At 46.6% G+C, this 24666-nt stretch overlaps 1 protein-coding gene across 3 annotated transcripts in view; it reads left to right on the top strand.

Annotated features, from left to right (window-relative positions):
- The window catches only part of MRAS (muscle RAS oncogene homolog), a 40987-nt gene extending 17639 nt beyond the window's left edge, over positions 1–23348 (top strand). For 2 of the 3 annotated variants that reach the window (XM_054830550.1, XM_054830548.1), the window contains exons 3-7: positions 4836–5046; positions 14375–14528; positions 17865–17964; positions 19274–19353; positions 22398–23348. In XM_054830550.1, the coding sequence (XP_054686525.1) occupies positions 4854–5046; positions 14375–14528; positions 17865–17964; positions 19274–19353; positions 22398–22497 (627 nt within the window). In that variant the 5' untranslated portion in view covers positions 4836–4853 and the 3' untranslated portion in view covers positions 22498–23348. Of the gene's footprint in view, positions 1–4832; positions 5047–14374; positions 14529–17864; positions 17965–19273; positions 19354–22397 lie in introns of all 3 variants that reach the window. The other variant, XM_054830549.1, reaches the window with a different exon arrangement.
- Positions 23349–24666: the final 1318 nt, after the last annotated feature.

Genomic DNA, 24666 nt, shown 5'->3' with positions numbered 1-24666 from the left:
CTGGGAGCTCTGCCTCCAGGAGAGCAGAGCTGGAACCGGGGATAGGGGTGCTAACACATTGAGTATCAACTATCTGGGGTCGATTTTATTATTGTTGTATGTGGCCACACCTCCGCTCCGATGAACAGAAATTATAATGATTTACCCAAGCTGAGATCTGTCCCACTTGCATTCAGGGCACGTTTTGCAACAAGGATGGGGACCGGATACACTAACTACATGTTGTGGTGACCTGTTGGAGCTTGGTGGTCCAGTCGCACAAAATAAGCTGAATTTCTCCATCTTTGGTGTTTTTTATTTTACTTGGCTGCTCCAAGGGGATAGCTCAGCCCTTCCACTCCATCCCCATGTCCAGACAGGTAAACGAGGTTTTATGCAGTTTATTCTGCCTCTGTAAAAAATCCTTTTTGCACAGGAGACTCAGCCTCAGTGACACTCTTAGGTCTGTGTTTCTCTTTTTTCCTTGCCATCTACCCCAGTAGCCACATTTCTGACTGTCTCAGCATTACTGGCTTATTCTGTCAAGACACAGATCTTGCCCGTGGTTATGAAGGCGGTGGTATAAATCAGCCTCCTTCCAGTGACTTAACCAGAGCCCTGACGGCATTCATCAGCGTAGGGTATGGATCCTTCTCTTGGCTCCTTCAAAATAAACAACTATAAATTGTAAGATTATTATCATCAGAGCTTATTAGCGTATTACCACATGCTGCTTTGTATTCAGACAATAGATAAAAACGTCTGTGCTTCGTTTTCTCAGTCAGATCTACAGCAAACACGCTTATTCTTGCTCCCATCTGAGGAAGACCGTGTCAGTACTCTTGCCAAAAACACGTGAAAATCAGCCCAAGTCTTTTGCACTTGCCCGTAGTGACGTAACCAGCCAGCGTGGAAGCTCTGCACACATTTGGGAGTGTTTAATGTTTTCCAGGAGGTGACACATGTTGTTTTTAAGGTTTGATTTATTAGCTGGTTTAGATGATAATCTTGTCAAGGCATGAGCTGTCTTCTTGCTTTGGTTATCAGGGCAGGTGGAGGTGTAGAGGGAGTGAAATACTTGGCTTTTGAAGGGTTTGCATTACGTACCTGCATAGTGGGCACAGGGGACCTGCCATCTCAGTAGAGTGTTTCCACGAGCAGTAGAAACAGCCCTGCAGAAACATCTAAACTTGCTGCCTTTTGACACTCAATAGACGTTTTCATCTGTTCGTGTTAGCATGACCTAAAATATGGGTGTTTGTGCTCAACAAACCAGCCTACAGTTCTTGGCTTTTTTTTTTTTTTTAATAAAAAAAATCAGTTCAGTTCTTGCTGTTCTCCCAGGCCATGTAGCTTAGATGTACAGTATGGCCAAACCTCTGGAAACGACGGGAAGCAAATGCCCTGATTCAACCCATAAGCATGTTGGGCAGAGTCACAGTTTGTATAATGGGCTAAATATTATCCTAGTACTTTGGAGAGCATTTCATGCAAGATAAGCTCAAGGCTTCTTAGGAGCGAGTTAAAGGGGCTGGTACTAAATGTCAATGAAAATGTAATGCTTGTCTGCCGAGCAGTAGCTTGTGGTTTTATGATGAGGTCAAAAATCATGCACAAACAGAGTATGGTTTTCACATCCACGGCCTGTCCCCCATCATGGCACTAACAATTGGCCTTTCATACCGCCTGGCTGGAGCTGCTCCGCTGTGTAAAGAAGGATGGGGTGAAATCTTGGTGACGGGCAAAGCAAAAAATTGTTGTCAAATGTGTTAGGGAGGCAGGGGTTTAGCCAGGGTCTCTGTCCTAAAGAGCCTGTAAGGATTGTCTGGACCTAGCGGGATTATACAGAAAGAAAACTTGGTCTTCCAAGGAAAAATTCATAGGTTTCTATCCAGCCAAGCATGCTGATGATGTCATCTTGTAAACATGAGAAAGTTGCTTACTCTGCCTAAAACGGGGGTAAGAGACTTTTCCTTGGGATTATGGTGAGGAACTGCAATAAGACTGGTTGAGATCTCAGCTGGTCTGTGGTCTTCTCCCCGTGCAGCAGCGGTTGCTTGCAGTGGAAATTCTTGCTGTTCTCAAGAATTTCTCCAAAGATCATTTAGAAACAAGCAAACTTAATCATGTTTCTTCTTGCTCTGAAAATTTTGGCTTGTTTCAACTTGGACAAGAGGCCTTTGCAGTTCTTACTAGCTTCAGTGATCTCACCTCTGTGATCACCCTCTCTCCCCTCTTGCAGGGTTTTCTTTTCAGAGGAGAAACTGAGACAGTTCCTAACCATTCGGTTCAAGGAGAAATGTATGTTACATGACCTTAATTAGGGGTCAAGGCATCTAACCTGCACAACATACAGATTATGCATATGGGGAGTTATTCCTGTGTTTGCAGAAGTCCCTCGAGTGCAGTCTGAACCTTGTCATCATACATAACGTGGTGCTGGGGAGGATGGAGGAGAGGAGATTCCCTCATTTAAAAAATTGAGAGTTTTTCTTTTGGCATCGAGCTGTGACTGTAGGTGGGAATGTAACTCCCAGAGTTGTGTCCTGCTGGCACTAGTTGTATTATGGTGTGGTGATCAGAGGCAAGAAATAGCAAGGAAACCTTGTTCTCATGCCTACCTTGTAGACAGAAAAAGCACAGAGTGAGTGAAACTCACATTTCATTGTCCTGATACTGTCTTTGGGCATTACTATGGTTTGAATGGTGCTTTTATGGTATGCCTCAGGTCACCTGCTGACAAGGAATGTTTCAGTGAGTTATATTTTAGATTACAGCTCAAATTCAGATACAACTGCTTTGGCTGGAGGATCTTTTTCCCGTAAGTAAAACTTAAACTCGAATGTGAATGGTCACAACTGGTTTTATTTTGTCTCCTTTCATGCACTTGCCTGCACGCATGGGCAGGTAGGTAGGTAGTGGTGGGAAAAGCTGATTAGTGGAGCTGTGAAATGACTGTGAAAAGCCCTTTCCCTGGATGAGGTCTCCAGTATACAGTAAGGACCATGGGACCCCCAAGCAAGTGCCTTTGTGATTCGATAATTGGGATTAAACTGAAATAGTGAATTAGGAGAAAGGGACTAGAGAAACTAGAAAATAAACTTGGAAATCTGATATCGTCTTCAATATGAAGTCAAACTGTTAGGGGGTTATGCTCTTGTCTGTTTGAAAAATGGTTCAAGGTGGCTTTTGGGCCTTTCTGGAAATGAAGAGTCAAAATGGTTTGTTTGAAAAATATCAGAAAGAAAGAATTTCTGGGAAAAAAATATTCTACACTATAGGCTGAAATAAAATTATATTAGTTGGTGTCTCAACTTGCACTGTGCACGCAGCAGCCCTGCATTTGCGGCTCCTAAGCACCACCTGGGTCAGCCTGCAGCACCGAGCACATTGGCCTTGCTTGGTGCTTTCTGAGAACAAAAAGGTTAAAGACCTCTTCTTAATGAAGAAAAATCCCTCTGGTTATTGGGAATGCCTCCGAAAGCCTGTGCGGGGAAGTGGGGATACAGATCTGGATGCCGACAGTTTATGGAGGCTTCCTCAGAGCAGATCACAGAATCATAGAGTCAGATAGTCTAGAGTAGCCCTCATCCCCCCGCAGCTCTGACCCCAGCCAGCGCCTGCAGCCACAAGGGCACAAGCAAAACCAAAATGGATGGGAGCAGCTGCCTGCAGAAAGTGTCACCGCAGCTGCTCCCGCGCTGTACAGCTTGCGTCAAGAAAACCGATACCAAGGAAATCAACTGCCCTCTCTTGAGCCTTATCGTTAGGATGGGGGTCTGGTTGGTTGGTTTTGGTTTTTAACTGTCTGAAAAACATCCCTGAAAATGCAACGGTCATTTGAATCTGGGAGATGGCCACCTGTTTCCCATGTGATTTAAGTAATCCTCGCTGCCGCCTGCAGGCAGGTGGAGGCCACCGCCCTCCGTAGCATAAGTACCAAACTGCTCGCCTGGCTTCTTCTTAAATAAGCAGCCACTGCCATGGAGTGCTGAAATGGGCCGTTCAGCAATGGCTGTCTCTTCTCCTTTCCCCGCACACATGTGCCGTTGCCCAGTTGCAGCTGGTGAATTTTTTTCCTCTTTCTTTTAAGAGTCAGTTCCTCCGCGGCTCACCCAAGATGAGGGGAGCGGTGTGACCACACTGCAGGGGAAGCAGATCTCCTGGCTCTCTGGGCTGCGTCATAGCCACAGAAACCAGCCTTTTAAAAAAAAATAAAATAAAAACCACCTGTCATTCCTGGCCTGCTGCCTTCTTATTTTTATTCCCCAAACTTGAAAATGAGGGAGAAGAAAGCAGCTAAGTGCATTTTTGTCTGCCAGCGGAGCCAGGACTGAACCTTTAACTCCGGTTTCATCCATCACCGCTGCAGATCTGGCCCTAGGACGTAACGTGCTGTTTGGGGTTTGCTGTACCCTGGGTTAAGCAGCAAAGAATAGCAAGGCTCCGGCTTCTCAATGGGGTTTGATCACTGGCAACTGGAAGTTATCTGGAGCTTGACAGCTGCACTGACCCAGGGTGGTTTTTGGCTTGGCCATACGGGTTTGGGCCCTATAGAAAAGATGTTCAGATGATAAAAGTTTTGCACACGTATTTGGTGGCAGTTAGTGATCCATGTAGACAAGGCAGGAATAAACAAGCCACAGCAGTGGGGTTGTCTGCACTTCTGAGTGATGGGTCCGGGTTGTGGTAGAGCTGTTGGGGAGGGTGGGTGCTGCTGTTCCTGTCCAAAATGACTTTGGATGTCAGTACCGCCTTCATCCTCGCTTCTTAGGCAGCAGGTAAAAGCTGCCCTGTGCATGTTGCCTTCTTTTTGTTGCTAACAAGTGATCAGAGATGATCTCTTTCTCCAGCAGGTTTAGCACACTTGAAGCATGGCTACAAGTGCCGTTCCCAGCGAAAACCTCCCCACATACAAGCTGGTGGTAGTTGGAGATGGTGGCGTGGGGAAGAGTGCTCTCACCATTCAGTTTTTCCAGAAGATTTTTGTGCCGGACTATGACCCAACTATTGAAGACTCCTACCTGAAGCACACGGAAATAGACGGGCAATGGGCAATTCTTGATGGTAAGCAAGCTACTCTCGTGGTCCCCTTTCACTTCTAGCTGATCGTAATTGCAAATAGACCTCAATGCCTCCCACAACGTGTTGTGCCCTCGTGTCCCTCCTACTCTGCTGTGAGCTGCCAGGAATCTGAGTGCAAACGGGCCTCTTGAGCTGCGGCACATGGTCTGCAGCTGATCTTCAGCACACCTTCTGCTTCCACTTGCGTTGGTTCCAGTTCTGCACAGAAATGCGTCTTGCAGGAGTGTAAAAACCTGTAGATCATCATAGACGTTTGGGGTAGGCTTTTGCTAAGGGTGAATTATAGCACTGTGAGGTGGCTATTGCTAATGATGCTTCATTGTGGTTAGGCTCATCCCCTGGGAAATAACAGCAAGTGGGTAACTGAATGAGGGTTATAACCAGAAAGAACATTTAATCACAACTGTCATCCACTGACAGTGAAGAATTGTAACACCTCTTAACTCCTGTCATTCAGGCATGATGTTTTCATATCTAGTTACCCATTTCATTTAAATACAGGTAGGGTACCAGCCTGGAGAGCTGCTGTAACCAAGATCTTTCAGTTCTTTGAAGAAAGATGGCCTTTTTTCCAAACAAAAACAAAAAAAGAAAAAAAACAACCGCAAACCAGCCAATCCCCCAAAAAACAAAACCAAAAAATCTTGATTCTGCAGCTGAGGAAAAAGCCCTATGATACCTAAAGCCCTGTATTACCTAGCAAACTTATTAGTTTGTGCTGCAAGAGACAGAGTGACCACAGCCACAAGGGGAATCTAGCTGTTAAATGTTGTAAGTTTTGTTTGGCTTTATACAATAATTAGGTAGCGCATAAAAGCAAGTAAGTATTTTGTGCCTTAATTACCCCAGTGCATATATGTGGCCACCAACACAACTGAACTAAATTTAACCTCACTTGGCGTCGAGTTCCTACCTCCACCCTCTTGTCATGAAGGCCCTCAAGATCTTTGGTGTCTCTGCGTATGGTGTGTGGGGACAGAAAACTGGGGGACTGGCACGAGTGGTAGAACCTGGCGGCTGGTGGGGTTTGCTGTGAAGACTGTGAGCTTGGTCTGGAAACTTGAGATCTTAGTCGCACTCTTACGAATTTATCAGATACGATTTAGTGAGTACAAATGGCCCCAAGGTCCTTCAAGAACAGCCTTAGCTTAGTATTTAAACAAAAAACCCAACTTAATCTTGCCAACATTTGTTCATTTAAATATGTTAGTAGTTGATAGCTGATAGGAGGGAATGTTTGTGAAATTGGTGCCCAAATGTGTCTCTTGTTACCTGCATCAGAGATACCTGCTCTCATTTAACCATTACATTATGTACCTGTGCACATTTATTTTTAAAATGCCAGTGTTGTATAAAAGAAAAAGCCAATCCTTCTGTAAATTAAATCCATTCTTTCTTTTTAGTCCAGCATCCAGCCCTCTAAAACAAGCAACCTTTATCTTCGCTGGTATGCCCCGTGTTCTGATATAACAGTGCCGGCTGCTGTGTGCATTGGTGTTCGATGAAACAGCCTGGATTCTGTAAATTATTCAAAAGTAGAATAGGCATCTTTCACTGAATATTTGGAATTTTTGTTTAGTCAAAAAAACAAAAAACAACCCTGACCTGGGATGGGAGTGGGGTAGGAGGTTGTTCTTCAACAAGCAGAAACTTAACCCTTTGTTTTAATGGAAAAGCCTTTCTTTGCTCAGCTGGAGTTTAGTGACTGTACGCGGGCTGAACTGAATTCAGCTGTGGCCTTGAATGGCATGTTGGGAATCCCTGACTTTCAGAGTTCGTGTGCCCACAGATGCCTTGCAGCCACAGAAGTGAAACTGCAGCTTCTCCTTCTCTTTCCTCCTGCTCGAGATTTTGAACAATCAGAATTTTGGAAGAAGGGCAGTGTTCTTGCTTGGAAAAGCATGTGAGCCTTTACCATCTGCCCAGTAGAAACAAGGCATAAAGACTGACTCTCACGTTTGTCTGCTGCCACAGCTTTCTGTCGTAGGCTGTGGATCTAGGCCATTCTCGGAGGTCACCATATACTTGGACAGCTGCTCTTGCTGTGGTTACACGTGGTTGCATGAATCACTTATGGTATAAAATTAGGGACAAACATGATAGGAAGGGTGAAGATGCATCATGATAAATTCTAGACTTTCCAGTTGTCCTTTACGGCCAAGTCCTTTACAAGCTGATTTTTTGTGCAGTGCTTGGTGGGGGGAAGAAGCTGCCCACTCCTGAAATAGGAACTAGTTTTAGAAAATGAGACTACCAAGTGAGGATATAGTGTGAGGGGCTCAATAAGTTTCTAAGTTTGCAGAAATAGTTATTAAAAAGACCACACAAACAGATACATTGGCATCCAACAACTTCATTTAAAAAAAAAAAAAAAAAGAAAACACAGCCAGGCTGTTGCCTGAGCAGTTCTGTACAAAGCTTCTCTACCATTTGGTATCTGCACCAGTATTACATTGTAAAAAAACCCTCTTGTGCTAGCCAGCTTGCATAAAGCATTTGGCTTCCCTCCATGAAGACCTCTACCCACATTTATTCAGTAGTGCTAACTGGCAGTGTGATGAAACGTTTGACTGGCATTTTTTTTTCTTTTCTGAAACCTCTCACTGAAAGTAGACTTCAATGGAACAAGCTTTTATTGCAGATTTTAGACCTTGGAGCCAAACCTACATTCAAACTCTTTTACATATTTGCTGTCTGGCTTGGGCGTGTCTCTGTCTATTTTCTTACCAAAGAAGAGTCTGCCAGAAGATTGTGGACCTGTGTTTGGTGTGTTCAAGTCCAGCACTACACAAAAATCCTTTATTGTTGGCCTCACGCCAGCTTTATAAGGCCATCGATGCAGTGTTTGGAGGACAAATGTTGCAGAGCGGAATGGGGCATTTAACCTGCATAAGGGATGCAAAGGCAATTTGTGGCTAGCCCATTTTTCAGTTGCTGCCACCCCAATGAGGCTTTAAGATCAGCCTCCAATTTTTTTCTGCATATGTTATCTTCATTTATTCCCTGCTGTTCATACTGGAATCAGCACGGTGATGTGCCTGGTTAAATGCATTCACACGCAGGTGCCGTATAGACGCATCAGGCCAGAATTAAGTGGGGGCCAGGGTTAATCTGCTTTGATTAGCTGTTGCTCCAGTTGAGTTGCTATCATTAATTTTGTACTCTCCTTTCTGCATGCAGGCTAACTTAGCAATTAGCAGAGGATTTCTTTCGGTGTGGCTGCAAAATGCCAGTCTGGAATTATTAATCTGGGCATGAAGCCAAAAGTGGAATACAGCAAAAAAATCCCAATGGTTCACAGTTCCTTGTGGCTCATAAACCACACGTAGATAAAAAGGTGGTGAGGAAGAGGAGAGGAAGAGGCCATAAGCACATGGCTTGGACATGATGATGACTTGGGCTAATCCCTTAGCTATCAGTAGGACTGTGCCAGTTGGTACCAGCAAAGCAAGGAATTGTGCCCGTGTGTTGGGTGAAAGGAGGCTGTGGTCTTCCTCCTCGTCCCTTTCCTTACCCTGTATGATTTAGATGAAACTCTCACTGCCTAGAAGTTGTCTTCCTACTCCTGCACTTCAGTTTTCCTTTTTCCCTCTCAGTCCTGGGGTGCCCTTGCCTTGGGCTGGCCCTGCGCAGCCCTGGTGTGCACTCCCATGGAGTAACACCAAGCACCATTCCTTTCCCCGGGCTCCCTCTCTCCTTGCCACCCATGTCTCCCATACATCCCTTTTTGCCGAGGGTTTTTGCTGCTAGTCATCCTAGGACAGGCTGTCTGCTTTTCTGCTTTTCTCTTCAGGAAGCTTGGGAACAGTTCAGCCAGGAGGCCAGCGAGAGATCAAAGGTCACTTCAGACTTTGCAGGCAGAAGTGCTGGTTTGCAGCTCGCTTTCTTTTTTTTATTTAAACTTTGGGTAGCATCATTGAAAGAATTAAAATTCAAATTAAGTTTGTACTTTCATTCTTTTATTTGTGTGTACAGAATTTTCCCTCCCTTAATTGCTGGGATTTTGCAACCTTGAAAAAGGGGGTTTTGTCTTGGGTTGTGGGGATTTTTTTTCTGCCAGGAAAATTTTGATGTTGCAACATGGAAAACACAAGGCTTTGAATGCTTGCCCTTTGTTAGAGAAAGAGCTCCTTTAAGGACTCACATCTTTATTCTGTTTATTGATATGGAACCCTTTCTTCTGAAGGCCCCTCTTTTCTTAAAGAAAGGGCAAGAATTCAAGTACTAGAGTTTTCCATGTTATAACATCTGTGTATTTAGTTAGGGCACAGAAGGGCTCATAAAAGCCTCAGTGTTTCCCCGTTGCATGTTTTTCCCTGAGGAAAGCTCTCATGCTGGAGGCAGCATGGCTGTATCTGAGAAGGAGCAGAAGTATCAGAGTGACCAAGTGAAGCATCTACCTCGCCTTGCTCACAGCATGGACGCCTCATACCTCCTCAGGGTGACTTGAGGTGTGGGAATACAGAATATAAGCCATGGCCCCTGCACTCCATCTGCTTGGTGCCCAGAATATTCCTCAGCTGAAGCCAATGTCTGATGGGGACTGCCCTCTCCTACCATGCTGCTGATGGAAGGAAAACAAAGACCGTGGGGATGGCTTTCCTCAGCCTGAGACTCTTTGGTTTGACTTGTCGATTCAAGTTAAGTTTTCCCTTGAGTTAGCCACTGGGGATGGAGTTCCTCTCTAGCCCCGCCTTTCGAAGCAGAGCTGCAGTGCCGAGAGGAAAGCAAGACTTGGAGAAGCGCCATGAGCCGTCCGGCCCTGTAACCTGTGGTCCCCTGACAGTGCCACATCCCAGTTCTGCTCTTTGCTTCAGGGTCTTTTCCTGTATTTCGTATTAAGAAGTCCAAGAAGCAGAAAACACCTGGTATCAGACTCCTTTGCACTGCTTCTCTCCCTGGTGCTGTGAACCCACGTTCCTATCTGCCTGCTGACCCATCCAGCCCCTTAAAGGCTTGCATGTGTGCTGCACATACCTAGCCCAAGGGATTTCACTGGAGACTACTTGCAAAAATCAAGTTGTACACATTGTGTTCGCCTTTTGGAGCATGAGATCAAGGCAGACACAAACAACTGTGTCCTGTCTCTGCGCTTCATGATGTGCAGCCATTCTTTGGGATGCTGGAGGGCAAAGCACTCCAAGAGCCGCATTGAGCAGCTTTCAGGACTGGCTGCAGCAATGTGCAGTCATTGCGTGCAACGGGCTGCTGGTGTCTGATTCAGGCAGTGAAACCCAAGGGCTGAAGGATAGAAAATGGGGTTAACTTGCCAATCTGGTCGTCTTTGGCCCCTTCGATGCCATGGACATTGGAGAATCTCTCTTGAATTGATCTATACACCTAGCTGCCCAGCAATGTAAAGATAAAGACGTAGGAGGGAATTTTGCCTAGGTAGGAAAAGAGAAGAGGAACACACCTGCACAACCAGATCTCAGCTCCCCGAAGGCTGGGAAGGCTGTGTTTGAATCTGAACTGAATCCAGCCTAGGCTCTAGAAAAAGCAGTGCCATGACTTAGATTTCATAGTATGTCTCTGCCCTTGGCTTAGATTCACATGCCTGTGTCTCTGGCATTTAGAGCACTGTCGGTTACTGAGACATTGCCACATAAAATACCTGGAAGCACCAAGTGCTTCTATGTTAGGTCACAAATTCCTGTGTATTCCTGGGCTCCTGTGTGTGCTCAGAGGTGCTCTTTAAGCAGCTGCACTCTTGCCTAACCCTTCAGGATTCACAGGAAAATGCTGTGTAGGGCTCTAAGGGGGCAGGATTCAATTAGCAAGGAGTTCATAACAGTTGGAGTCACATCCACTGGGAAGAGGAAAAGGCCATCTCTCTTTGCTCAGCAACTTCTTACCTGGAAAGCAGGAGACCTCTCTGCTGGGCTCTTACAGCCTAATTGCTCTTAATTTAGTCTCCAGCTGATCGTGTGATAGCTCTGTAAAATGGCTTTGTCCTCTTTGGATGTCTGTTCCTACGTGAGCAATAGTCCTTGGCTTCTCTCTCCTCAATCTTTACCAAAACGCTTTCGTTAACACTCCTCCTTGCTGCTTCTTCAGTCAAGTTTGTGGGAACTTCACCAAGGTTGCTGTTGGAAGTCCCTGACCATGCGCTGCTCAGCCTATGAATCTGATTTCAGTTCTTGGAAGAATGAGGTAGAGGAAACCCGCTGCGCTTGGGTCCAGCTTTGTTTCTACATTGGCTTTTATACGCTGCCAGTGGGGCAACTGCCAGCGAGAGGCAACTACTGTTTTAAAGTGTACCAGGGGAAGAGAGAGCTCTCAGTTCTTCTCTGCTATGTCTTCTGGCAACCCGTCTGCAGAAACAGGAATTTTAAAAGGAGGCGAATGCTGCCTAACATCGTAAATCTCCTCACCCCTTTGGGAAGCCTGTCAAATCACCTTCCCAAGGTTTTTCTTGCTACTTTCCCATTTCTGTAGGTAAGAATCTTCTTGAAGCTTTTATGCCACAAGACTGCACCAGAAGCAAAGCCACTTGCATCCGGCCCTTTTTTGGTGCTGATGCTTTCCAGGATGGGGTCCTGTCCTGTCTGTGAAAGGTCCAGATCACACTCTCCTCTCTGGTTATTTACAATTCATGAAGCACAGAAGCGTTAGGATGGGGGGGGTGTCTTTATGATGAGCAAATTTAAAGCTAAAAGAAGGACTTTCTCTGGCCATCCACATGATGCTTAATTTTGCATGAGTAACCCATGTGAGATTAACCTTAACTTTCACTGCTGCATGTCTTTTACTTGCATTTCCAAAGTGCCATTTTAAACGCTGTCTGGACTTGCTTGCCTTTCTATGAATGCTGCAAGTGAATTCCCTTTAAATAGCAGCTGCTGACACAGCAGCTCTGCCTGTGTTTAGTGTGATGCCGTGGCCAAGATCCAGGCGAGATAGGAGTGGCAGGACCGCAGCCCTGTGCCGTCCCTCGGGTATCCCCACAGCTCCCCCCAGGCTCATCCCCTGCCCTCTCATGGGGGGTGGAGAGCTTTGGAGAGGCAGCAGCTAGGGATGGGTTGATGGGTGCAAGAGCAGAGCTGGATGCTCCTTGTGTTTCATGGGAGGTTTGCAAATGTGCCAGAGCAAGGGGAAGTCCCTAAGCAAATTACCACGCAGGATACGGCACATCCATCTCCACCTTCCTGCCCACGGCTTGCGCTCGGGCACCTGCCCTGTCTCGGGGGGAGGGAGGGCAGGAGAGCCTGGCCCCCTGCGAGAAGCTGTCCCACTCCACCACAAGTTAGGTATGTGTGTTGGAGAGGGGAAGGGAGTGTGTGTTTGTGTGTGTGTGTTGGTTGTCAGCTCTCAGCCCTGCCCTGATACTGTGTCCAGCCGGTGCAGGAGTCAGATGAGGGCAGCCCAGCCTCTCCTTACAGGTTGGGTGGGTAGGAAGGATTAATTTCCTTTTCCATCCTAGCCACGCGGTCCTGGCCTTATTCCATGGTAGCAGTTCTGCCCAGGGCATAGAAATTCACCAGCGCATGCAGCGTCTTTGGGTTATTTTTCTATTTTCTTTTTTCTTTTTTTCCTTTTTTTGTACAGTCCTTAAGAATAGCCTGGATGCTTTTGAGCCGAGACCCTTGTTTCCTAGATTTAGAGAGGAGAAGCAGGATCAAAGGCTATGAAGAGACACCCGTGACTTTCCAGCAAGCTCCAGCTACTTGGCAGACAGACCTAAATCTCAGGGTCCCTGCAAGAGCCTCGAGGCTCTTTTCACCTCATGGAAACAGACATTCAAGACCAGCTGAGGCAGGCAAATGAATGAGGCTGAAGGCTTTAAAGGGCCTGCCATCACCAAGTAAGGTCTCCAGGTCCTCCAGCGTAGCTCCCTTTGTTCCAGACATACAGCGAAGGTGTGGGCTGGCTCCTGGGGCGCGCTGTGACGCGCAGCATGTCCGCCTGTGGCCACCCATGCTGATTCAGCAAGTAACGCCGGCAGCAAAGTGGGCTTTATCCTGGTCCCATCTGGAAATCAGAGCAACCTGAGTACTTACCCCTACAGGGAACATCTTGCTAGGACTGTGGGCCTGCTCAGACTAGAAAAACCCGTATCAAGCCCTGCTGCTCTGTCAGCAGTACGTTCCTGCCACAGTCTCCATCCACCACTGCCCTGGGCTTTCCCCATCACTCGTGGGCAACAGATGCTAGGACTGTGGCTGTACAGCAGAGGTGAAAACAGTTTTCCCACCCAGGCCAGTTGACTGGGATGTGAAAACGTTCCCAGTCGTCATGAAGGTCCCACATTTCCCTCTAGGATACACCAATGCATGAGGACTCTTACTTCTGAGCAGCCAATGCATTTTGAGCTCAGACCGTGTTTGTACTGGCAGAGCCTAAGCTGGTGAACTCCTCTTGTACCCTCCTCCTGCCAGCCAAAATCCTGGCAGCGTACTAAGCTGGGCCCCAACAATTGGCATTGGTGACGTGCATCAATGTGTGGTGTTTACCCAGAAGGCTGGCGTAGCTTGCTACACATGTGGTCCGTGATGTGGCTGATGGGACCCCCTGTGAGATGGAGAACCAGTGAGTTATGGTCATGTTAGAGGGGAGGTTAATCTAGTCAGGAACAGCATCTGGGTTGCTGCCACAACTGAGGTGTTTTAGGGGATTTGAGCATAGATGTAGGCATTATCAATGCACAGAAATACTATCGCTATGCAGGATATGCAAGTTGCTTAAAGCTTTTCCACCTGTTTTAACTAGCATCTCAATATCAGCACACCACTTGGGACTAAATATTTAAGGAGAGTTCCTTAAGGCTGTACCGTCTTGCTCTGAAAGCACATAATTGTGTAGAAATAATATCCAGGCACTGAGAAAAGGAAAATGCTTGTAGCTATTACTCTGGGTTGCTTCCCAGCTCTGCTTCACTATGCAGTTTGAGATTGTCCCTGACATTTAAACTGACATTTAATTACTCTTCCAGTCTTGGGTCTTTCCATGTGGGGAAGAGAGGGCTGGAAGATGGACGGCTGCAAAATACTTTGAGCTGTATTTTGCCAGAGGAGCAACTCCCCAAGTTCAGTGGTCAGTATTTGATGCTAGAAAAGGAAAGCAAAATCGACGTCGTCTTCTTCCCCTCCATCTGCTCCCAGTGTAGGCACGCAGTGATGAGTGGGGTCTGGGAACGTTTTTTACTTTGTAACAAGAAACCACCATGTCCATCTAACTTGCTTTCATCAAATATTGTCACCTTTGAGAGGACCAAGCCCAGCAGAGGCAGAAAGGCCATGTAGGACACATAGCAGTGACAGCAGCCACAGGTCCTCACAGTAACTAAAAACTTTCATCTCTTCTGTCCTAGTTCTGGATACTGCAGGCCAAGAGGAGTTCAGTGCAATGCGAGAGCAGTACATGAGGACCGGAGATGGTTTCCTTATAGTCTACTCGGTGACGGACAAGGCTAGCTTCGAGCACGTGGACCGGTTCCACCAGCTGATCCTCAGAGTCAAGGACAGGTGGGTGCCTTGGAGCCAGGTGCTGCCTGATCCCGCTCCCACCGCTCTGGACACGGTGCCGTGGGGATGATTGCACGTCTCGCCCTGCCTTTTACCTCCTGGATGTCCCAGGACAAATGCTTGCATGCTCTGTGTGGGTTTGTAGACCTGCATATAAGGAATAAGAAGTATTTTCCCTTTTCTGCTAAGCATCTAGTGCTTTTAACATGGAAAAGTTCAGTAGTGTTATGATGGAGTGAAAATGGGTCTGAAAGGGAGGAACTCCAGCCAGAACAGTCTGATAGAGCAGTGTGAGAAAGGCAGGCACCTTTGAAGGTAACCACTTTGGCTCTGAAGAGGGAGAAGTATGCCCTGTGCACAGCACAGGCACTTGGGGAACACCAGCAGGGAGTGAGCAAGCGTTCGTTCAGCCCTGATCTTTGTGTGTGTCCTGGCAGCATCCTCCTTTCCCTGGCTTCAGTTTGTGCCAAACAAACCTTAGCAGGTCCTGCATGATTTGGGGCTGTGAGCAAGCGCCTTGAAGGGGAAAACACCTCACATTGGGAGGAAATGTATTTCTTACCAGGGGTGTAATGCAGTTAATGCATCGTGCTCTGCAGCAACCATTTTCAATGAATAAAACATCTCTGTGTGACCGGGGAGAAAGCAAGAGAGGTCACCCACTCCCCTCCTTGTGTGTGCGTGGGAGAAGGTAGTGCTGAGAGTTTAATTGTGGTAATCAAATGTGTCCTGACAGAGCAAGAGGAAGCTGCCAGGGTTTTATCTCCGAGATAACTCCCTTTTCCCATCCCGGTTCAAGAGGTGATGAATCCATCCACACTGGGTGGGGTGTGAATTAAGCCCTTATATGTCTACAGCTTTGAAACACTTAGTTTTTCCATTCATAATGGCTTTTAATTATGGAAGTCATCAAGAAAAGCCACCAGAGGGTTCGAGCCTCGTTGCTGGCTTCCTTTCGCAGCTCTGAATAACTTCCCCACAGGAAGGGTGGACTCGTATCATGTGAGGTTCACAGCTGACAGCTCTTCCAGTAAAGCATCCAAAGCGGAGCCCACAAGAGTGAAAAGTAAAGGAAAAACCACCTTTTGATTTCATTTAAGTGAAGAGAAATGCCACTCGCTCAGTCTGCCTCCTGGATCATGACACTTCTCTTCACTGCCGGCTCAGCTTGGGGCAAATTAAATCTGTTTCTGAAAGTCGAAGAAGACGGGACAGCGTTTCCTGTAACCTGCCCCAAACCGATGTCGGTTTTATCTAATTTAACTTTGTGAAAATAAGGTGCAGTATTCATTGTTTTTCTCTGGACTGAAACTTTTACCCCTCCGTACACTGTGCAAACACCGGGGCCGGCGTGTGGGAAGCAGGAAGTGAAACGGGCTGGTGAAGTTGTTTTTGTTTCCCCGCTCAATGCCACCGAAGCGCAGAGCGTGAGGAGCTTAACGCTTCATTCAAAACCTGACCTTGTTCAGAAAAATCACAGCAAGAGGAGCAGCGTGAGTAAAGAAACCGTCCTGCCAGACCCGCGGGTAGCCGGGAGCAGAGCTTTGCCCGGGGTTTTGAGCTAGCAGTCAGTTTTGGCGACTTGAAATCCCAAGGAATTGCAGGCTGCGGCGTTAGCAGAGCAGTTCAAAGCCTTCCTCCGGTTTCTTTCCATAACCTTCACTACAGTAAAACTTCCAACTATAGTAGCTTTGTCCAACTAGCGATCGTAAGGCTTACAACAAGGAACAAAGTCCCCATAAAGTTTTACGTCTGATGTAAACAAGGCAAATGAGATACTGTCCAAATGCGATCCCTTTCTTATCAGTGTGCTGCAAGTCAAAAAGAAATCAAATAATCCAGACAAGCGAGTGTTTTGCTCCAGAATGTTCAGAGTCAAGATATATCAATGGTGAGGTATTAAAATTAAATCAAAGCAACATTATCAGAATGAACAACTGTAACACTCATTTAAAATGCAGAGTGCGGTACGGTATTTTTCCAGCCAGAGCAATGGGGCAACATGCCAGAGAGAAGATGGAGCCCTTATCGTCTCAATGAAAAATGACCCAGAAACGCTGTTTGAAAATCCAGAGTTACTCAGGGAAGTGTTTTATGCAGAAATGAATATGGCCAGGCCAGCTGCTCCTTACCCCAATAAAATCAGCTCTGTTACAGCAGAGAACACTGCAATCACTTTAGGAGGGTTTAAAGTTAAATATAAGGAAATAATACTGCAATAACTGTCGATTAGCAGAGGCGACCTCCTCCCTCAGCAGTGGGTAAAGGCCCTGCGGCACGACTTTGCTCTCTGTCACGCAGCTGGAGGAGAGGCTCCCGTATGGGAGGTGGGGTGGGCAGCAGCTGCACTGCCAGGACCTCCCATGGCACAAGCTGGCTCGGTTCGGTTTAACCACCGGAGCTACGGGGCTTTCTACCGGGGGAGAGCCTGACCCACACACCTCGTCAGGAGAGCCTTGCGCTGGACGTGCTGTGGATAGATGGGTCTCTTGTCAGGCGCGGGCTGAAGACAGTCACTTACCTGCCTGGTAAAATTAGAGAAATACTGAGTATTATTACAGAGGTAGATGGTTTTGGTACCAAAGGATGGTTGTTCATCAGGGATTTTGCTCTGGGATTAGAAGCAGGAGATGGTAGGTAATAGCATCTGGAAGCTTAGCAAGACTCTTTGGTTCCCTCCAGCCTCCTTCCAGCTGCCACTGCCAGTCTTTCAGTTTGGTGTGGGGTAACAGCCGATGGGGATCTTTGCTCCCAGTCATTGTCTCCCCCATTTGATGCCCCTCTAAGCACCAGCTCCCAGAGTTCATCTTTTCTTCCCCCATGGTTGCTCTCAGTGGATGACCAGGACAAGAACTGACACCAGTTCCTCCACCATACCTCGTTACCTTGTAATGACTAGCACTGCCAAGATACACGGCTACTGAGACGCCTTAACCGTTACAAGAGAGTCCCATTCTCCTGTTCGAGATCTGTCTCTGTGTCTCCGTTAATTTCCTGACTAATTCTGTAGTTCTTCGTCTAGTTGGATCTTCAGTCTTTGCTATTATCAGGCATTGTAAAAATGATGACACTAAGTCCCTGAAGTGCCTGCAAGTAAGGATGAATGTATGCATGCGTGCAACTTGTCAAGTAAATTTTTTCGATAGGAACATATGCGTAGCACAGTCTGGGGGCTGATGTGTGTTTGTTTGGTCTTTCTTTATATTTCTTTACACGTATGTGGTATGTCTGTAGCTGAAAATGTTAGATGATGTCAGCATCAGAAAATGAAACTTATGTTCAGCATTTTTTATTGTAGTTTGCTAATAGTTGGGTGGTGGTTTTGATTTTTTCCAGAGAGTCCTTCCCAATGATTTTGGTGGCGAACAAAGTTGATCTAATGCATTTACGGAAAATTACAAGAGAACAGGGAAGAGAAATGGCAACAAAACATAATGTAAGTTTGCAGGATTGTTTAATTGGTTGTTGTAAGTGCCATTACAGGCATTCAGAATTGAATTCCTTGCTCATTTGGAGCTGAATTAAAGCATTTCTCTTACAATCGAACGTTTGCGATTACATTTTCGACTACTGCAGAGTAGTAGCTATACAGTTTCTTTTCAGTAGAGCCTCTGCTGTACACCGGGCTGTAGCAAAGCTGTGGCCATCAGGAAACCACATATGCAAGGTGTCTGCAAGTGGTGAGGAACATTAAATGTTCAAAATGAGGGAAGAAAGTGCACCCTCCTGGAGTGAAAAGGCAGAGCCAACCGTTGGGAATCACGCCCAGGTGTCCGTAGGAAGTGAGCTTGTTAAAGATAATGAAGTTACAGGGTTGTTAAGCCTATATAAATCTGGCCCACCATCTTAGCTCTGCATTATTCATGCCATAGTTTAGCCTGAGAAACTGGTCTTGGATCAGCGTAGATGACATGATATGTCACTAATCGCCTCTAAATGCCAACAGCCCCGAATACCCAGAGGGACGCAACAACTCCCGTAGGAGGGACTGAATGGCAAGGTAAAGGCAAACAAGCCTGAGACCACTTGGCAGCTTGCTGGGCCTAAACGGCAATCTCTGCGGTGTCTCTAAACAAGCCGCGATGGGAGTTTGGCTGGGCAGGTTCGCTCCTTCCCCTCCCCAAGGAAGCTGGTTTCTGTGGGAGCCAGGACTCCTGAACTGCAGCATGTTGCGCCCATCTGTACGCACACACTTTGGAAAAGGCCGTGTACGAAAATACCTTATCAGAGGCAGTTTTATAAATCTGCCAGTGTGCTGGACAAGCACTCTAGGAGGCCCCATCTGGCTGTCAGACTTTGAAGGAGAAGATCATTTTACACTGAAGGGGAATTGTAGTCATGAAATATTCATGCAGTAGTCCTAATAAAATATGGCAAGCAAGAATTTTTGGCAAGTGCTTGTCTTTCAACAACCTTCGGCTATTTTCATGTCTCCTAGCACAGCTTAGAGGGAGAGAACATCTGACGACATAAAGCCTATGATTATTCTTCCCCAAACCCAGAGCTTTGATAGCAGCTGGTTCGCCTGGTGCTTATTGCAGACCTTTTGTAAGCGCTCGCTGACCTTGCTGTGAGCGTGAAGGTGTCGACAGCAGTGTCATGACAACACTTTGTTTACCTGTATTTTCCCCGGTCTCTTAAGCACCCAATTTCTCCAGCCTTTAGTGTTTTTCATTTTGAAACTGGTTTGTTACCACTGTGTAGGCTGTTACTAATCTCTATCATGATATGCTGCTCTCCTCCAGATTCCCTATATAGAAACGAGCGCCAAGGACCCACCTCTAAACGTTGACAAGGCCTTCCATGATCTCGTGAGGGTAATAAGGTAAGCTGCAAACTCTTCACTTCTCACTGCCCGTGGACGGGACGTGCAGGAATCCTGGCCTGGAGAGCCAGGAGCCAGCTTTTGGGGAGCAGGGGCCAGGTGTGTTGGTTGGAGATGGGAAATTTCTGGGGTTTATTAAACTTTCTTGTCCTGTGTCTGCATAGGGATGTTACTAGCACTTAGTTACCCATCACAGGTTGAGAACTAGCTGTGGCCACAATGAAAATATATTAATCAACGAACAGTGCAAAGCCTACTATAACGATCAGCTTCAGAAGGCCCGTGTTAAAAGTTCTGCACCAGTAGTTTGAGTTCTCATAGCTTTGTCTTCTCACAGCCTCATGTTGCCAGAGGTTAAAAAGGACTGGCAAACAATTCTACAAAATTCTAATGTTGTAGGTGACTTCTAACATTTTCTGCTCACTAAATGGAAAAAATTAAGCCGCTTTGTATGAGAAACAGCATGACCTAATGGCTAAGCCACAGGTTTCCTCCTCAGACTGCAGAGGTTTGTTCCCAGTTTTGGCATGAGCTGCCTTTGCTCGCTTTGGCAAACGCCCGGTCTCCGGGCGAACCCCTGCTCCGGCTGCGGGCGGGGAGGGACTGCCTTCCAAAATCCCGGCTGCCCTGCAGGAAAAGAGCTGCACGCACATCTCGGCGTCTCGGCTGATAACCTCAAATCTTTCTGAGATTTGTTTTTCTGGCACCAGTTGTCTGCCAGATTTTTCTGGGCCCTCATTTTTCATGTTTCGGGAGGGTGCTGAGCTGAAATCATGCTCCTCCCCGCCGTGCAGTCAAAGTGCCTCGCTCGGCAATTAAACCATGAGGCATCTATTCACAGCGTATCTGTACTTGTGAATATCTTAGCGCAGCCTCGAGTCAGCCTCCATCAAAAGCAGATGGTACTGCCCACTCTTCCCACATGGCTCAAAAGCAGGGGGCAGAAAGCCTTTGGAGAACTGCAGAGCTGAGTTGGAAATGTCCCAAGCTATTTCCCAACTGTTCTGTAACTCAGCATTAGCTGGCTAGATACTCCTTTTGTGTTACAGGGAGCTCTCACCACCATCTATTCTACTCTGGAAAAAAAAAAACCAAACCACACACAGCAAAAATAAGATGGTGAGGCTCTGTTTGCTTTTTCTACGTAATGTGACTCTAGACAGGCACAGGCTGGAAGGAACGTTGTAATGAGACATTGCTAAGTTCAAGCCCTAAAAACGCACTCAATAATGTCAAAAATAGGTGATGTACCTCAGTTCCCTGAGTAGTTACCATGAAAGTTGTTGCCAGCCAGGTGAAACTCTCCGTGGCATCAAGGGCACCAGAGATGTTCACAAGAGCTTGAACTCGGGTGAAGTCAGAGAGCAGAGAGGTGCTGTGTGATCTGGCTGGTCACTTGCCACAATGCGGCTTCGCTTGGTCTTTGGATGTTGCAAACTGTCCCCAGCATGGCATCACCCACCATATATTGCTTTTTTTAAGTGAGCTTTTCCAAATAAAATGTAAATTTACAACTCCCTAATAACCATGTTGTTCCTGGAGTGCTTTACAAATGTCGAGGCTCCTCAGAGCCCATGTGAGTTTGCAGGGTGAGGACGCTCGTTCAGGGTTGGCACTGTTTGTGCTTCTTGCACTTGGCTGATTCCCAGTTTATTTAGCTTCATGCAAGAAACTGTTGTCTGGAAGTAATCCAGAAAGGAGTGGGGTGATTGAGTCCACCCGACAGATCTTTTAAATTTCCTGATAGCCATTTTTGTGCTGCAGCAGCGCGGACACATGCACTGTCATAGCAGAAATCTTGAGTGGGCATGGGACGTGGTTTTTCTGGATCTCTAGAATAGTTCCAGAACACTGTGAACAGCTTGTGGCCACTTAGTGTTTATCCAAATTAACTTTAAAGTGTTTTTTTTTTTTTTATTTCAGCTTTCTAGATTTGAGCTTTAAAGTTTCATGTTTTTCAAGCCTCCAGCCTTCATACTTGCTGCAAAAAGAAATCTTATTAGTCAAAGCTGAGTTTTTCAGACGGTTGCAAGCATTTGGGAGCTGAGGCTGTAAGAAAAACACCAAATAAAGCCATAATGATTTGTCCCCCAGCTATGTCTCATTCTGATCTGGATAACTTGGTCTAAACACTCAGTTTAGTGCCTGGCGTATTACATAGCAAAGAGGCTGGTTTTGAACTGTTCAGACTCTCAGGTTGTTTATTTATAACACTGTTTGAATCTACGGAAGCTGCTGGTGTTCGTATGGTTTATCTTGCAATAAAATCTAAGTCTACGGACTGCCTATGAGGTGTGTGAACTACAAAGCTTTCTTCTGTTGAATTTGCACCGCTGGGCTAGCTGAGTGGCAGCTGCAAACAGATACAGTTGCAAACAGGCATTTGAGCAATGCCTGATCTTAATTAAAAAGGGAGAAGCCCTCAATATAACATTTCTGGTGGCTGTGACTTCAGACAGCCAGGGACATCTTTCTGGGGTCAGCTCGCACCCCAATAACCGTGCTCTGGTCCTCTTTACAGCTCCCAGGGGAGGCCAGAGCCCCATCGGCAGCAGACTCTGTTTTTTCATTATTACGTTTTCACCTCCCCCATGACCAAGTTCACAGCAGTGCAGTTAGCTAAGGGCAATGCCAGCTGAAAGCAAATCTTTCCAGGAGGGTGTATTTCTCCGTGCGCTCTGTATCTCTTTTGCCCTCCTCCCTAACGAGTGTTAGCAGCAGCGTGATGAATGATGTTGCACTTAGAGCATCCCTGTTTCCCAGAGCAGCCCCCTGGCAGGGGAGGAGGCAGCAGTTCACCCAGGGCAACCGCAGGTGTAGTGCCCTGGCAGGACATACATCCCTGCCGTTAGCCTTAATGTTTAATTAATTGATGTCTTGTTAGCTGTGCGGAGTGGTGTGGAAGGGTATATGGAGGTACATACACAGATATCCATATGCATGCCAAGATGCCTTCCACTGGCTGCCCTGGGCTCTGGATGCTGATGTCCAACCCATCTGCTCGTGTCTCACCTGCTTATTTTCCTCTCTGTCTCCCAAAACAGGCAACAGATCCCAGAGAAAAGCCAGAAGAAGAAGAAAAAGACCAAATGGCGAGGGGACAGAGCCACAGGCTCCCACAAACTCCAGTGTGTGATTTTGTGACGGGACCGCCTGGGAGTGCCTTGGACGCCTCCCTCCTCCCCCCTTGACCCACCGCCAACCCAGGCGAGGAGCAGCAGTGCAATGCCCACACGGCCCCGCCGCCCCCTCGGGCTCCCCATGGGGGCTCGGGCTTGGAGGAGGTGGCTCGATGGGGTCCGGACCCCCCCAGAGGGGGGCTGCGCATTGGGGCTGGTGTGGGAGCCGCACAAACGAGAGGCAGAAGGGATCAGCAGGACATCGACTCTCGAACATCCCCAGTGTCTTCCAGGGGCCTCCATGATGTTTATTTAAAAAAAAAAAAAAAAAAAAGGAAGAAAAAAAGTAAAAAAAAAGTGTTGGTTTTATCTGCAAACATTTCTTGTTGTGACCCATTTCTGAACAGCCATGAACAGCCCCCCTGTTTGGTACAGCCCTCGGGGGGGGGGCGGGGAGGGAAAGGGCTTTTCTTTTCTTTCTCTATTTTTTTTTTTATCCTCTTCTCCTTTTTCGTTGTTTGCTCAGCGAGTGTTGGGTTGCAAAGAAACACGGCCGGGGTTAGATTTTTTGCACTGAACTCTCTCTTACGCGGCAGTGCCAAAACACGACTTCATATGAAAGTGCATAGATTTGGAGGAAGAAAATGAATTCCAGCTGCTCTGGGTGCTCCAGACATTGTGTCAGACTCTGGAGGGCAGCCAGCTCACAGACCATAAGCTCCAGCTTAGGAAAGGAGGTTTGGGCTTGGATTATTTTTTTTTTCTTACTCTTTTGTCAAGAGGTTTTGTTTCTGTTTTGTAATTTGGGGCATGTCAAAGTTAAAGACGTTTTTGTTAACCTGGAAATATTTAAATTAAAGTAATTTACAAATGGAAGGGTATGTCATCTTTAAGTGAGGGGAAAGGGAGAGAGGAAGTAAAACCTGAACTGAATTTGTTATCTGGGGGTTGAATTTCTCCCTCGTAAATGTGTGTAAAGTGGTGCGATCTAAATCCCTCTTTATTATTCCTTAACCTTTCCCTGCAAAGCCACTCTTGGGTAGGTGAATTGTTTTGCTTTTCCCAGGCTCATCTTGCGCATACACAAAAAAAAAATCTGTTTATGAGCTTTGGCTCAACGTTTCTTTATTTCTTCTCCCTCCTTCGCTGAAAGTTGGTGACTTGAAAGGAAGAGGTGTTTTGAAAATGGCTCAAGTGGGATGTGTCTCTTCATAAGCTTACTATATCTAAAATGTCTCTCTGATAACAGCGGTGACTTAAGTATCTTCATGCCTTATGAAAGGGCAAGGCAAGAAGCCTGCAGCCATTCAAGCCGCTATCCGTGGCACCAGAAATAGGGTTCTGCACATCCTGGAGGAGCCACATTTTCTCTCACACTTTTGCTAGCACTAAGAATTGCAGTGGCAATTTTTTCTTTAATGGATTGTCATCTGCTGGACTGAAGCCATCAGCTCCATTCACAGGTCAAACCCCTTTAAAAGTAACAACTTGCTTTTCATCAGCTTGAATCCTATTCAAATATGCTTTACGGGCATGACTTAAAATATTGGCAGAGTATGAATGCCTGAGATTTGTGTGTCTGAGTGCAGAAAATCCTGGTATTGGATACTGAAGTTCTATTCAAGATGGTGGATCATCACAGGCTTAGTTGTTTATGTTTGTCTTTGCAATCTGTTTGCCACTGGATTTTGTTTCTTGACTCTTTGCCAGGCCACCTTCTGAAATGGGAGTTGGCTGCTGATTATTTTTCAGGTGAGTGCAGCTAATGAAAACATTTTCCTAATTTGTCCAGTTGTGGTCAGAAGGTGGCAAATGTCTGCGGCTGGCTCGGCAAGCTGGTTGGCATAACGCTGGTTCTGCTGCCTCCGTCCTTTTCCGTGCGATGACAGATGCTGGGGCTGGATTAAGGAGGGGGTATTGGGAAGAAGTATCCTGAAGGAGGGTGGATTTAGATTAGATGTTAGAAAGAAATTCTTTACTGTTGGAGTGGTGAGGCACTGGAACAGGTTGCCCAGAGAGGTTGTGGAGGCCCCATCCCTGGAAGTGTTGAAGACCAGGTTGGATGAGGTTTGGGCAACCTGGTCTAGTGGAGGGTGTCCCTGCCCGCAGCAGGGGGGTTGGAACTGGATGATCTTTGAGGTCCCTTCCAACCCAAACCATTCTATGATTCTATGATCTTCCATGGACTCTTGCG

Source organism: Grus americana, chromosome 6 (assembly GCF_028858705.1).
Source record: "Grus americana isolate bGruAme1 chromosome 6, bGruAme1.mat, whole genome shotgun sequence".
Lineage (NCBI taxonomy): Eukaryota > Metazoa > Chordata > Aves > Gruiformes > Gruidae > Grus > Grus americana.
This window is presented reverse-complemented; position numbering and strand designations above follow the sequence as displayed.